This window comes from Bos taurus, chromosome 5, assembly GCF_002263795.3.
Source record: "Bos taurus isolate L1 Dominette 01449 registration number 42190680 breed Hereford chromosome 5, ARS-UCD2.0, whole genome shotgun sequence".
NCBI classification, from domain to species: Eukaryota; Metazoa; Chordata; class Mammalia; order Artiodactyla; family Bovidae; genus Bos; species Bos taurus.
In genome coordinates, this window is record NC_037332.1 from 108,330,679 (window position 1) to 108,346,484 (window position 15,806).

The window sequence follows — 15,806 nt, forward strand, 5'->3', positions numbered from 1 at the left end:
AAGAGTGGGACCAGGAGACAGTCATGTAAGTACCCCCCAGTCTCATGCCTACTGGCACCAGTCAACAAGGCCTTGAAAGATTAATAGAAAAGAGACTAGGAACACGAAAGAGAGAGAGTCCATCTGCTGATCACTAAACTAGTGTTAGCTCAGATATTTCCAAAGATATTGAAAACAAAGACTGAGCAAAGCCCTCACTCACACGGGAAGGAGGTTCAAGATCCACAGGCAGATGGAGGGGAGTCCTTGGGGCAGGAGGGCATGGGGACCCAAGAGGAGATGGGGCAGCCTTTCAGAAAGACTCTGAACATTCTCCTCAGAGATATACCAATAGCTTTTCAGAGGAAAAAACTGCTAATTTACAAATGAGGATGGTATTAAGGAAAACTGCCACCCAGAAAAACTGATATTACAGATCACATGCACAGAAAAAAAGGGAGGGGGACTATTCTACACAATAAATCCTACCGAGTGGAAGTGTGAGACATTGTCATTTACGCTTATTTTTCATCTGGTGAGTAATGGTGAAGGTGTTGCTAAGCATGGTGAAGGAGCTGCTGTCAGAGACGGGCTCTGTTTACCCCGCGGTGCAGTCCCATACACTCAGAAACGCAGAACACATCCCGCAGCACTTACTTCTTCATTAGCTCTGCGATTCTTTGGCATTCTTCCTTGTCATAAAACCAAATTCCATAGATGGACACTGCAAGAAACACAGAGGACCAGTGCATGAGCATCCTCAAGAAGGGGAAACAGATCCCCTTTCCACCGTGAGGGGAGTACATGCTCGTAGAATAAGTGAACTAGTCGCTGGAGTCGAAGCTTGAAAACCTCGAGCTGGGGCTTTGTAAGCCCAAGGAGAGGGTATGCAGACACAACCTGGGCCTGGACACAGCAGGCACGGGCCGAACGCTTAGCCGGATGAGCAGACGGAAGACGAGCCCCAACTCTCCAACCTCCAGCTCTGCAGCATCACTGCCTCACGTGTCTTCACACACTCACACACATTCACACATTCTCACATACACATGCTCACACAGAACTCTCACTCACGCACACAAACACGTTCACATACACACACATTCAACCACACACACACACACAGTCTCATATACACACGCTCACAGAGCTCTCACACATACAAACACGTTTACACACACACACACTCACCACACAGTCTCATATACACACACTCACACAGAGCTCTCACTCACACAAACACGTTTACACACACACACACACTCACCACACAGTCTCATATACACACACTCACAAAGAGCTCTCACACATACAAACACGTTTACACACACACACACTCACCACACAGTCTCATATACACACGCTCACACAGAGCTCTCACACATACAAACACGTTTACACACACACACACACTCACCACACATACAGTCTCATATATACACACTCACACAGAGCTCTCACTCACACAAACAGGTTTACACACACACACTCACCACACACACACACAGTCTCATATACACATGCTCACACAGAGCTCTCACACATACAAACACGTTTACACACACACACACACTCACCACACATACAGTCTCATATACACACACTCACAGAGAACTCTCACGCACACAAACACATTCACATACACACACACTCACCACACACACACAAAGTCTCATATACACACGCTCACACAGAGCTCTCACACATACAAACACGTTTACACACACACACACTCACCACACATACAGTCTCATATACACACTCACACAGAGCTCTCACTCACACAAACACGTTCACATACACACACACTCACCACACACACACAGTCTCATATACACACGCTCACACAGAGCTCTCACACATACAAACACGTTTACACACACACACTCACCACACAGTCTCATATACACACACTCACACAGAGCTCTCACTCACACAAACAGGTTTACACACACACACTCACCACACACACACAGTCTCATATACACACGCTCACACAGAGCTCTCACTCACACACACATGCTCCATCTTCTGTAACTGTTGCACGCCTGACACACATATTAGGCCTGGAAGCTTCTCTCCCTTCTCCTTTTTCCCGGGAAGGTGTTATTAAGTGAAAGATCAGTTTTGGAGGCCTTAAGTGAGGATACAGTGCTGGGAAAATAAAATTCAGTAATGAATCTGCAACTCCAAAGTGTCCGCACAGAATATTTACAACTGTTCAAAGACTAGATATAACCACGACTTAGTGATTTAGTGATGAACAATGTGGCATAATACAGTTGCTATCGATTCAGTTAATTTTCAAGTAAGTTGTATATATTAGTATGTACGATCTATGTCATTTTTATAGCAAAGGCTAAACAGGTCTAAAGGCCCCCCAGGTGGCTCAGCAGTAAAAAATCCACTTGCCAGTGCAAGAGACGTGGGAGACTTGGATTCAGTCCCTGGGTGGGGAAGATCTCCTGGAGGAGGAAATGGCGACCCACTCCAGTATTCTTGCCTGGAGAATCCCATGGACAGAGGAGCCTGAAGGCTACAGTCCATGGAGTCTCAAAAGAGTTGGACACTAGTTAGCGACTAAACAATGACACAAACAGGTCAAAAATAAGTTTATAAAGATCTAGTTGAGGATCTGGTAATGTTAATCACATCAACAACACATTAACTACACACACATTTAAAAAATCTTCACCAAAAACAGCTGCTAAGTTATGACAGCGCAATGAGACCCAACAAAATATACTTTTAAAAGAAAATAATTTTTTTGATTTAAACTTCCAAAATATTTAATTATATGGGTATTATTCGGTCATTAAAACATTTGTGATATTTTAATCACTGCCCCCGTCCCAGCCCGACTCACCTACCAGCGGCCCTGTGGGTCTTTCTGTTTCTTGTCAGTAAAGATTCAGATATCAAAAGGTACAGGAAGTGTTGTTTTAGTGCTGTTAAGCAGAATCCTTAAAAGGACTCTATAAGTCTGACCCCTATAAATGGGGGTAATTTTTGTGGTCCGTGCACCAGGAATCTATCTTATCTGTGAGTGCAGGGGCGGGGCAAGTGGAAAAAAAACCCCCAGCTTTCTCTTGGTCGGACCACTGCGCGTTCTTTGAAACACACGCACATACTGCTCTCTGATACATGGACACTGGAAAAAAAAGAGTCAGGGTTTGAAGGCTATGCGCTGAGAGCCTCAGCAGCCAAAAGAAAGTCCTTCACCCCAAGACCATTAAGCGAGCCTCTGGGGACTTGACTCCGGGCTCTTCCCGGCCCATGGACACTGATCCCCGGTGCTAGCTGCCCCACAGGTTCCTGCAGGCCGACCCACAGCCCTGTGCTCCCCTGAGCGAGAGTGGATTGGACCACCGACACTAAGATCATAGCGACTAAGAAACCTGAAGGCGTTGTGGGTTTTGGAGGCTTCAGTCCTCGTTACAAACCCAGGATCTTGCTCTGTTCTCTGGTTACAGTGAAAACTTCCTCTCGGTGGAGATGGAATTTTCCAGAACTACCAAAGGAGGAAAGTGGTGGCAGCGGAGAAAAACACGTCACCAAGGAAGTGGAAGCCCAGTAGCCGGGGAAGAGCAGCCGTGAATGTCTCGTCAGGAGAACGTGAAAGTAGAAATGTATCTGTTGCCGTCTGGGGGGATGTCACACGCTTGTGACACTTGACAAAAGGAACCAGGTTCTCGTAAGGATCGGACGCCAAGCAAACTATTGACATAAATGGGAAAGCAGTCTGACTTATGTCATTACTGCGAGAAACCCGAAATGCAGACGGTCGGGAAGATATCCGTGGGAACATCTTTCAGACGTCGATGGGGGGAAGGGAGGGGGGCTGGGCCTAAAGGGATGGAGGGGCACCGTGGAGGTTTCCTGAGGATCCGACTGACCGCTTATCTCTAAAGCAGCATGGCTTTAAGATTAGAACGGGGTCATATTGAAACGACTCTTTTCATCCCAGTTAATGTGCCATTTCAATGTACAACTTAAAACAGTCGAGGAGGAAAAACAGATTTACCAAGTCCTCGCTCCCGAGAGAGAGCATGAGATAACACACAGAACTGGGCCTAACTTTCTTCTCCTTAAAATAGTTTCCCAGCCTGGGCCACATTCCACGGGAGCCCCCGCCTCTTGGGCCCGCGTTCCCATCTGGGCAGGCCTATCGCTGTCCTGTGTCCCAGGGGCTGGTAGTGACCCACGCAAACCAGAGCCTGTCACCGGCTGGGAGGTGCCAAGCTGACGGGCTGATAGATCCATCACATCTCGCTTCCCTTCTTCCCGGGCGGCCGCAGGGCGAGGCCAGCCTGGGGTGGGCAGTGGGCGCCGCAGGAAGGAAAGAAGACAAGCTGAACAGAACCGAGGGAGAAGGTGTGGTCCTGGCATTCTCAGACTTGGGAGTGGTCGCTGCAGCCTAGCTCGAGCCTGGGACACGGGGTGCTGAGCGGTCAGCGGGAGATGCTCTGAGCACTCTGGGGCCTCAGACCCACCATGCTGCGAGCCTTCTTTCCCCACTCCACGCCCGGGTACCAGCCGCTGCCCCGCCGCCCCGCCAAAACCCAGGCGGGCTCCAGGGGTACGCTGGTGCACGAGGCTCAGCTGAGCTGCTCCTATGTCTCTCCTGGAGGTAAGAGACCCAAAGATGGGGGGAGGACTAGGAAGATACTGTTGATATTCACTCTAAATCAGTTAATGACGCCCAGGATGGGCCTCCCCACGCCATGAACACATTTTGGGTTCAGTCTTCTTCATGTTGATGAATGCAGGCCTTTAACAGTATAGCCGTGAAATTCTGCTTAAAAACTGCCTTAGCCTGGTTTATGTCATGCTTTGGGAATTCTTGGTTGAAAAGAGCAATGTTTGAGGCAGCAGGCAAGGTACCACCGCTGGGACCTGTCTGTTAAAATGCCATCTATTTACGCCTTCTACTTTCCTTCTAATTCTGCAAGAAAGATGAGCAAAGCAGAATTTACGTATTAGATCTCACATCTGAATGTTGAGGGTACAGTAGACATGAGAGAGAGCAAGCTGATGGTATTTGATGTTGTTTTCTTCTTTTTAAATTTCTCCAGCAGAAAAGTCTAAAATTGATATTTGAAGAGGCTGGTTGAAAGGGTCACAGAGGGAAAAGCAGATGTCCTTGAGTGCACCTGCATTAGGGGACCTCCGATCCTCATTAGCATGGTGCATGAGGTTATTCTCCAACCTCCCTGGGGGTTACCTCATCTAGTTTATGTTTTAACAACTATTTCTATAAATCTCTTCTTTGAAGACATTCATCATTTGTTCCATATTTGGCCTCAAAAATCTTTCAACTCCAAATCATGAAGGGGGTTTGTGATCTTTTAGCGATATTCATGCTAACGTGGGCAACTTTAAAATACAAGCCATATTTCCATATGGTTACTGAGTAGGTCAGCTGGAACTGCGACGGTGACGTCTGTGCAAGCAGGATAGGACGTCAGATGTGGTACTGCTTCCGCCCCTCCCACCCCACTGTCATTCCCTTTCAAAGTGATCTCACTAATTTCTCTCAAAAGGATAGGACAGCAGGCAGGAAAGAAGGCATTTAAGTCCTCTCTTTGCACTGGGAAAAGCCATGGAAACCAGGGAGTGTAAATTACACAAACCTCTTCTGGGCACTTAAGGATAAGCCAAAAATCTTAAAATTCCTTCAAACCCCATTCCCTTCAGTAAGTCTTTCTCAAATGAGTGGAATAATAATCCCAGTGGAAGGACCAAGAACATCTAATCATACACTTGGTGTAAACACTTGTTGTTGAGGCTTTGCTAGAATACAGAATTGCTTGATTTCTTGTCCTGATTTTCCCGATAGTTTTTGTAGCTCGACCTCAAGGATGGTGACTGATTACTGGCATTTGTTCCTAAGCATGCCTGTGCTTGCGCATGCAGACATACACATACTGTCCTTCCGAAAGACCACAGGATAGTTTAACAATCAGAAAGTGAGGGTCATGAACCGTCAGAGCTGGAGGTGGGCACAGGTGGGTGGTTCAAGCACCTGACACACAGGTGGAGGGTGGTCTCCTGTGGCCACAGTCCCGTTTCCCGGTTCAATCTGTTTGCATAAAATATGCCCCTCTTCGGCCGTTACAAACAAAATACATAAAGTATAAAAACAATGTTTATGTTTGAATGACTTGGAGATGTGGTTGTAAGAGATGGGAAGTCATCTTGTTTAAACTAAGGTTCGTGTGAACTCACGAGGACCCAAGGGAGGGTGGAGGGAAGGAGGAGAAGGGGGTGCAGGAAGCGGGGTGTCTGAGGGCAGGGGTTGTGAGGCGGGCTCTGTATCCACGGCTGGGCAACGGGTTGCATGGCTGCTCTGTGCTGACCGGCCATTCCGCCCCATTCGGACTATGCACTGAAGACGCACTCCATCCGCACGCTCTTTAAGGCCTATAGAGTCACATTCTTTCATTCATATTCTGCCTCAGCTCCACTGACCAAACCCGGACAGAACCTTTGCTGGCCCCGAGAGTCCACATAGCACTGTTATCTTTGGCCCCTGGTCTGGTTCTTCTCATGTGACATGGTTTTACTGCACCTCACAAATCAGGGGTCCCATGATCTCCAAACACTAGAGGTTCCCAGTGGATGAGAAGCAGCTTGTATTTTGTGAGTGACTGAAACATGCACATTTGGGGAAAAACAGGAGAAAGCCTAGACAAGTGCTATGAAGTGAAAACAACCTTCCTCCTTCTAAATAACTTCCTTACAAAGTTAAGGCCATAAACAATGACAAAGAATCAGCCTCTCGACTAAACCGGTACACTAATTTGGATCAAATTATATGGATCTCCCAACTGTAAATGAGAATTCACTGTCTTCAGAGGAAAAGATGGGTTAATCTTCCAAAGGTTTCACTTGTAACAAATGCACGTTATGTCATTAGACCTTCCAAATCCCCACAGAGGTCCTTATGCTCCCGAACAGGCAATCTGAGGTCTCTCTGCCCTCAGGTTCATCAACGGTCACATGGAATCTTCTCAATTATATACCAACTTCCTAATTTTATTTATTTGAGGATAAAGTTGCTTTAGTCTGGGAGATTTAACAGAGTAAATAAACACAAAAATAAGCAGCAGAAATAGTCATGGGTGATAATAAATATAAATAGGAACAATTTATTCTGTTTTGTTGGCCATTTAAATTTATAGTTTAATTCTGCCCATAAACTGACTGGTTAACCCCCAAATCTCCCAGAAGATAGGTGTGGGCTCTCTGATGTGTCTTCCCTCCCGACACCTTGTCCTTCAAGACTCCTCTAGACTCCTGCTTCTTTGCTCCTATAGTTTTTTGTAGATCCTTGGACTAGACAAGAAAAAGCCCATGTCATAAGTGTTTACTGCTCCCCCCACTGCATTACGAGCAGTGTGGTGTATCCAACAGATGTTTGTTGAGTTAAACTGAAATCCAAGACGTTAGATCTTGAACCATCTTCACGACAGGTGCCTCCATCCCGGCTTACACGTTGTAGTCTGGACGAGGCAGGCCTCCCCATGGCCGACCACAGCTTCCCAGGGACTCACAGCATGGGGCTCTCCTCCACCAACCCTCTCATGCTCCCGCCCTCACTCCGAGTTTATTTTGCATCAAACACCTGATCATCTTTGGCATAACTTATGCTGATGGGCTTTTGCCATCAGCTCCCTGCGGCTGTAAATTCTGACAGCCTAGCACTGCGTGGGCACCAGTGTTCTCATTTCCTGTGTATTTATTATTACAACGAGGCTACCATACACCAGTTCCCCGATGGACTATCTGTCAGGCACCGGCAACTCAGAGCTCAAATAATGCAATTAATCTGCAGGTTTACAAGTGTTTCTCTTGGTGTACAAGCATTAGTGCTTTGGTGTGGCAGAAAACACAGCATATTCCGGTCGAATCTGACAGTAGTATTCTGAAGCTTACATAGATAAGCACCTACATTATCTTAAAACTGTCAATTCTTCCCAAAACACACTGAAACTGTGTTATCCAGAGTGAATCTCGATATAGCAATATAAGTCTTGTCCCATAGAATTATAGTTTGTGGGGAATATATGTTTAAGGCAAACATAAAACAGAGTATTTTTTACAGGTCAGAAACTTGTGTTGATGAAAAACAGACTTTCTCATGTTGAAATCAGATTACTGAATTAAGTGTTTACTAGTGATAGGAATCGGAGAAGGCTACCACTCCAGTATTCTTGCCTGGAAACTCCCATGGACAGAGGAGCCTAGTGGGTTGCAGTCCATGGGGTCGCTAAGAGTTGGGCACGACTGAGTGACTTCACTTTCACTTTTCACTTTCATGCATTGGAGAAGGAAATGGCAACCCACTCCAGTGTTCTTGCCTGGAGACTCCCAGGGACGGGGGAGCCTGGTGGGCTGCCGTCTATGGGGTCGCGAAGAGTCGGATACGACTAAGCGACTTCACTTTCACTTTCATGCACTGGAGAAGGAAATGGCAACCCACTCGTGTCCTTGCCTGGAGAATCCCAGGGACGGGGAAGCCTGGTGGGCTGCCGTCTATGGGGTCACACAGAGTCGGACACGACTGAAGTGACTTAGCAGCAGCAGCAGCAGCGATAGGAATAGCTTTGTTGAAATACACTAACCATAGAAATATATAATCAATGAAAAATTTCTAAGATTTCACACAGCAGTGGTTTAGTAATGGGGCCTCATGCTAGTTTGTGACTGAGGGAAAATAAGCTGGAGTTTCTGTACGTCTTTCGTTTCAACCTTAATCTATAATTATGGAAATAGCAGACCCCACTTAACCCAGAGCCCTTTCGGTTATAAGCAGTCAAATTATGGTTTGGTTCCTTTTTAAATTAGAGTCCTATGGTTGACACAGAGGATAATTCTAATACCAGTTCTTGCCTAAAACTTCCTTTCTCCAAAACCCACAGGAACATGAAAAAATTGTAATTTTTTCCTTCTGTGGGTTAAAAATAACATCCCAATAGCTTCAAATTGATTATCTGAGACTACTTTCTAAGTGATTTTTGGACAAGAATAGACACACTCGATGCAGCCGTCCCGAGCGACTGCCACATGCAAAGCACCGTGTTAGGGAAACTAAAAGACGCTTCACTCATTAAGCATTTCAGAAAACGTTTTGGAATCCAGTTTCTCTCTGCCGAGATCCAGACTTCTAGCATGTTAGTCTGGGCTTTCAAAAACAAATGATAAAATACAGTCATTGTCGAGTCACAAGAGCAGCGCGTAAATCCAAACAGCACTGCTACACAGATGTTTCTTGGTAAAGTCGAGGACGTTAAGTCTCTGTGGTTCAGATAAAATAAAAGTGACCTCTCTTTAAAAATATTTATTTATTTTTTTGGCCACGCTGGGTTCTTAGTTGTGGCATGCAGGATCTTGCGGGTGCGGCATGTGGGATCCAGCTCCCTGACCAGGGGCCCCTGCATTGGGAGCGTGGGGTCTTAGGCCACCAGGGAAATCTCCCAGAGTGGCCTCTCTCTGACTCTCCTCTCACATCGTATCTGTGCGTCACTTACACAGTGCTGTCACATGGTCTTCCTCATCTACGCATGCCAGATTGTTAAGTTCCAAGGAGAGAGTTTTCCCCTGAACTCCGTGTGAGGTCCTGTCTGCAGTGAGTCCCCTGGTCCCAAAGGATGAGGAGTGAAGGCCGCGTGGACTGGCTGGCCAGGCGAGAGGAGCGCTGAGGACCCACACAGAGCGTGTAACCCAGGGAGCTGTTGGGTATCCCAAGGCAAGAGCAGAAACACAAGAACCCACAGTGAGGCTCTGCTGTGGCTTTTCAGAGCGGGCCAGTTCTTGAGATAAACAGTCTCCTTCAGAGCTCAGACCCGTTCACGTGCTGAACCCCGTCAAGAGAACAAAAAGGCAACTCTTGGGTTTAAGGATGGAGTGACAAGCGTCATCACTCAGTTCCCTGTAGACGTGCGCCCCTTAATCACGTATGAAAACACATTAGCTCCTGAGCCATGGTTTGTAGGGAAGAGGTCAGTTTTTCAGTTAGAATGGCAGAGGAGGCTACAATGAGTAAGATTTGTTGCCCACAGTGTAAATTTAAAATTGCTTCTTCTTAAGAAGCACAGGCTGGGGGTGGGGGGCGGGGGGCGGGTAGAGTGTCCTTGAAGGCTGTCCGGGCCACTGCACTCATGCATAGCAATGAGCCCACTGACAGCACAGAGCACCTCTTCTGACCGCCATGAAAGGTCAAACTCCCTGTACCCACCCCTCCCCGCCAACGTGGTCTGAACGAGGATCTTCCTCTCCCTGCCCAGGTCCTGAACAGACAACATTCTGTTGTCATTCCTGCAAACACTAAGGTTCTGTCAGCAAGAGCGTCAAGTATTTGAGTCTTCGTTGCTGGGTGGGCTGTTCCCTAGTTGCAGTAAGCAGACACTACTCTCTAGTTGAGGAGTGTGGGCTTCTCACTGCGGTGGCTCCAGGGTGCACGGGCTTCAGTGCTTGCAGCACTCGGGCTCAGGGGTTGCGGCTTGCGGGCTCTACAGCACAGGCTCAGTAGTGGTGGTGCTGCGTGGGCTTAGCTGCTCTGTGGCCTGTGGGATCTCCCTGGACCAGGGATCGAACTTGTGTCCCCTGCATTGGCGGGTGGATTCTTGTCCACCGTGCCACCGGGGAGGTCTCGTACAATTACTTTGAAGGGATTTCTGGACTCTAGACAACTTCAGTGGTTCAATACTCAATCCCTGAAGTTTGTATGGGAGATGGTGTGTGCACGTGCAGACAAGTGCTTTTGGAGGTGGGTCAGCATGAAGCACAGTCCCCCAGAACAAGGCCTGGCCCGTAGCAGGAAAAAAGCTGATATTTGAAGGCGTGGGGGAAGAAGGCAGGCAGGAAGCCCATCAGATTCTCAAAGGGCTCTGTGACCCCCAAAAGGTTAGGAAGTACTAACTGAGGCTACGGACATACCAATAGGGATCTCAGAATGGAAAAATAAACTCGCCATTATCTGTGGGCAGATAACATGACTTTCATTTCCCTAGTAATAAATTTACACAGGGCTCACTTTTAACCTTTCAAATTGCTTTTGTAGTAACTGCCTGAACTGATTCCAAGGTTAAGACAACAGATGATAAAGCCTCAAGGACTTAGAATCTGCTGGATTGGGAGAGGTTTCGCTCCTCCCAGCGGTCTGAGGCCAAGGAGAGGCTGATGGCACCAAAACCCCCTGCATCTTCCGCCACCTGCCCAGGTTCAAGCACTGTGACCTGAGCTCAAGGCAGGATCTTTGTGTCAATCTCCATCACGAAGTCATAAAGAGGGAGGGATTTTGGGAAAGCGGGGCCACTCTGTGGCTCCTTCTCGATCACCCTGAGCAGAACATCATTAGACTGGACAGAAACATCAGATATATGTAGGTGTGTAATGACTCGGATTAAGATACAAGTATCTGGGAGTTACTTTAAGTACATTATGCCTACCTACTTATCCAGATCTGGTCATTTGCCGTGTTCATTTGGTAACACAGAATACAAATAAAAGATAAGATGAGGCCTGTGCACAAGGGGCCTGTAATTTACGACCCATGCCGATGCTTTCAGCATAGCACGGGTGGTCCACGACTAGTTCATTCATGGTGACCTGGCACCGAGAACCAGTGTCTCACAAGAGGGTGCTTCCAAATTCTGACCTATCTGTGCAAATTTGACCTTCTCACTGCTATTATCCTCTTACAAATAAAATTACTATGAGGGTTTGTAGAGAAGTCTTTTGGGTATGTACTAGTTAGAACAGAAAGAGGTAATGTGCATGGCAGTCATGGTTGACCTGTACAGACAGGCAAGCTGGATCATTCTGGCAAGGAGTTTAGGTTTATCTGTTTTACTTTTTTCAAAGAACCAGTTCTAGGTTTTGCTGATTTTCTCTCCTGTTTTTTGGTGTCTTATTGATTGCTGCTCTTATTTTCCCTTCCTTCTGCTTGCTTTGGGCTTAATTTGCTCTTCTTTCTAGTTTCTTAAGGTGGAACCTGAATTACCCATTTGAGACTTTTCTTCTTTCCTAATAGAAGTATCTGACGCTATAAATTTCCCTACCAGTCCAATATCACTCGCATTTGACATGTCTTTTCATATTTATTCAGCTTGTTTTCTAATTTTCTTCCCTCTCTGACACATGAGTTATTTAGATGTGTGTTGTCTAATTTGAAAACTTTTGCGGGTATTCCAGGTTATCTGTTACTGGTTTCTAGTTCAGTTCTGCTGTGGTCAGAGGGCATATTCTGTATGGTTCCTATTTCTTTAAAAATCTTCAGGCTTGCTTTATGCCCCATGATAAAGCTGACCTTGGGCGCTGGCCCATGAGCACCTCAGAAGAGGCTGTCTTCTGCTGTGGTTGGTGGAACGTCCGATAAACGTCAATTGCCTCAAGTGAGTCGATGGTGTTATTCAAGTCCCCTACAGATGTGTTGCTGCCCTTTGTTCTGCCAGTCACAGAACACGGGGCTCAAGTCTCCAAGCACAACTGCGGGTTTTAACTTTTGAGTGTGCATGTATTAATGATGGTTAAGTATTTCGGGTGAATTGATCCTTTTAAGATTATGCAATGTATCTCTTTACCCCTGGTAATTTTCTTTGTTCTGATGTCTACTTTGATATTAATATAGCATCTCTGGCTTTCGTCAAGTTTAAAAAAAATCTATTTATTTTAAAAAATGTAAGTATAGTTGATTCATAACATTGTGCTCATTTCAGGTATATATATATTTTTTTCAGATTCAATTCCCGTATAGGTTGTTACACAGTATTGAGCAGAGCTCCCTGTGGTAGACCGCTGGTCCCTGTTGTTTTTCTTCTACACAGTAGTGTGTATGTTACTCCCAAGAGGTTTTCTTTTAATTAGCGTTTCCATGGTTTGTCTCCCCTGTCTTTTGCTCTGTTGGTACCTCCTTTCTTGCCTTCTTATGGATTATTAAAATGTTTTAGTATTCAGTTTTCATCTATCTATTGGTTCTTTCTTAAGTGGCTGCTCTAGGAATCACACTATACATATCTAACTTCAGTTTACACAGTTATTTCACCACTTCAAGCAAAATGTAAAGACTTCACAACCACACAGCTCCTGTCCCCCACCTCCCTTAACCTTACAGCTGTCGTGTGAGTTACACCTATACACAAAGAATCCCCCTCCTGACACTGCTGTAACTTTTGCTTTTGTGTCATTTGCATTTTAAAGAATCTGAGCGTTTTTTTTTACTATTTATGTTGCTCCTCCTTTACCCCGAGGCCCCGACCTTCCCTCAGCAACACTCCCCTTAGGTCTGAAGAACTTCTTTCAGCCTTTATTTCACAGCAGGTCTGCTGACAGGGAAGTATTGAAGATTTTCTTTTATCTGAGAGTATCTTTACTTTCCTTCCCAAGGAACATTTTCACTAGAGATAGAATTCGAGGGGGACAGCACTGTCTTCCAGACTCCAAGGTTTCTTAAGAGAAATTTATTGTCGTTCAAAACATTGTTCTGTAATGGGTCATTTCTGGTTCAAGGCTTTTTGTTTGTTAAAGTCTGTTTTTCACCAGTTTGATGATGGTTATGGGCATGATTTTTTTCTGAGTTTACCCTGTTTGGGGTTTTCTGAGTTTCTTGAATCCATACATTTGTGCCTCACCAAATTTGGAAAAATTTCAGCCATGCTTTCTTCAAATACTTTTTCTACAGCAGCCTTTCTCCTTTCGTGGGACTCCAGTGACACAAATTCAGACCTTTTGGTACGGGCCATCAGGCGTTGTGAGGCCCTGTTTTTCCTTTGTTTTTTAACCTTTTCCCTGTATATTCTTCAGGTCAGATAGTATCTACTGATGTGTTTCATGTTCCCTGACTCGTCTTTCCTCTGCCATCTCTGTACTGCTAGTAAGGCCATTCACTGGACACCTTATTTTTCTGTTCCAAATGTTCCCTTTGAGTTCTTACACTGCTTCTCTGCTGAGAATTTCCATCTTTCCACTCATCTCTGAGGACCTGTGCCACCTCACAGGGCACAGTAATTGCCTTACAGCCAGCCACTGGCCTACCACGCCAGCATGTGGGTGATCTTGGGGCAGCCATCTGCTGACCAACCTTCCCCATGAGAGCTGTCAGATTTTCCTGGCTCTCTGTGTGATGGATAATGCTGCGTTGCATTTGGACATTTTGTTGAGATTGTGAGAATCTGAGTCTTCTGAAAACTCTTCAGAGTGTCGAGACGCTGTTCAGGTTTAGACACAGGAGGATGGTTAGATAGCATCACAGACTCAATGGACATGAATCTGAGTAAACTTGGGGAGATGGTGAAGGACAGGGAAGCCTGGCATGCTGCAGTCCATGGGATTGCAGAGTCGGACACATCTGAGTGACTGAACAACAGACTGGAAGTCCCGTCCCGCCTTCTGTGGACGATGGTTCCCAAGTCAGCTCTGTTTTCAGAGGTGTGTCTGCCCTGTGCAGATGCCACTCAGGGGCTGGCCTGGTGCGTGGCGGTGGCGGACATGGTGGGTTAGCTCTCTGGGTCTTGGCTGCGGTTCTGTGGCTCTGGTGTGTGTGTGTGGATGATGCTCACAGGTGAGTTCGGGATCTGTGTCAGTTCAGGGACAGAATCAGGGCGTCTTTTTGTCCAGCGCACTCTCCAGCTCACAGGGGCCCTTCTCCCCAGTCTTCTGGCCAGAGTCAGGGTTTCTTTCAAGAGGTCTAACTTCTCACACTGTCAAGTAGTCTCCATAGCTGGGCAGCGTGCAGGGTAAAGCAAAGAAACATCAATAAAAAAGCCCATATATATATATATGTATATGAAAAAGTGGAAGTCACTCAGCCATGTCTGACTCTGAGACTCCAGTGTCTATATAGTCTATGAGATTCTCCGAGCTAGAATACTAGCGTGGGTAGCTATTCATTTCTTCTGGGGATCTTCCCAACCCAGGGATTGAATCTGCGTCTCCTGCATTGCAGGTGGACTCTTCATTGTCTGAGCCACAGGGAAGACGTGTGTGTGTGTGTGTGTCTGTGTGTGTGTATACACACACATGCTAAGTTGCTTCACTTGTGTCTGAGTCTGTGATTCTATGGTCTATAGTCCACCAGGCTCCAGGCAAAAACACTGGAGTGCATTGCCAGGCTCTCCTCCAGGAGATCTTCCCAACCCGGGGATTGAACGTCTCCTGCATTGGCAGGCAGATTCTTTACTGCTGGTGCAACCTGGGAAGCCTATATATATACATCTCGTATGAGTTCCCTGCACGCTTGAGGCCACAGGGGACCCTTCTCCAGTCTCTCAGGCAGCCTTTCCGTGGGATGTCACGTGCCTGTCATCCCTCACTGCTGAGGTGGCAGCCTAGGTTTGCAGGGCAGCCGGCTTCGGGCCGGGCTGGGAGGGGAGGGGAGACTCTTCACACTCTGAGTCACAGGAGCGCACTCTCCAGGCCTCCACAGAGAGGTTTCCCCTGGTTTCTGCTGCTTCTGTCCGCAGTCCTGGAACATGGCTCGCTCTTGAGTCACACTCAGGAGATAAAGCAGGAGCAAATAAACCAGGAGACTCGCCACCACACTGGCTGTTCTTCAAGTTCTCACTTCCCTTTTGATACGCCTGCTGTTGTTTACTCTTAGAATCCGCAGGCTCTCTGGTTTTCTGTCCACAACTTTCACTATAGCCAGTGAGAGGAGTGTCAATGTGAACCTGCTCTATTTTGGCTGGTGTTGGAAGCTTATTTCTCACTCTAAGGAGTTATGAACCAGCGCAGGTAATGTAACAGAAGCCTGGCCTGGGATGGACGTGGGACTGGAAAGAGGAAAGGGCTGAGACCCGGCCACTGGGAGCCTCGAGTTCACTTTG

At 46.7% G+C, this 15,806-nt stretch overlaps 2 protein-coding genes across 16 annotated transcripts in view; one reads left to right on the plus strand and one right to left on the minus strand.

Annotated features, from left to right (window-relative positions):
- Window positions 1-15,806, minus strand: part of DCP1B (decapping mRNA 1B) — a 42,484-nt gene that overhangs the window by 15,126 nt on the left and 11,552 nt on the right. For both annotated transcript variants that reach the window (NM_001034467.2, XM_010805648.4), the window contains 1 exon segment: window positions 637-703. In NM_001034467.2, the coding sequence (NP_001029639.1) occupies window positions 637-703 (67 nt within the window).
- CACNA1C (calcium voltage-gated channel subunit alpha1 C) overlaps window positions 4,241-15,806 on the plus strand; it is a 459,127-nt gene continuing 447,561 nt past the window's right edge. For all 14 annotated transcript variants that reach the window (XM_024992752.2, XM_024992747.2, XM_024992758.2 and 11 more), the window contains exon 1: window positions 4,241-4,609. In XM_024992752.2, coding sequence (XP_024848520.1) covers window positions 4,474-4,609 — 136 coding nt within the window. In that variant the 5' untranslated portion in view covers window positions 4,241-4,473. The remainder of the gene's footprint in view (window positions 4,610-15,806) is intronic.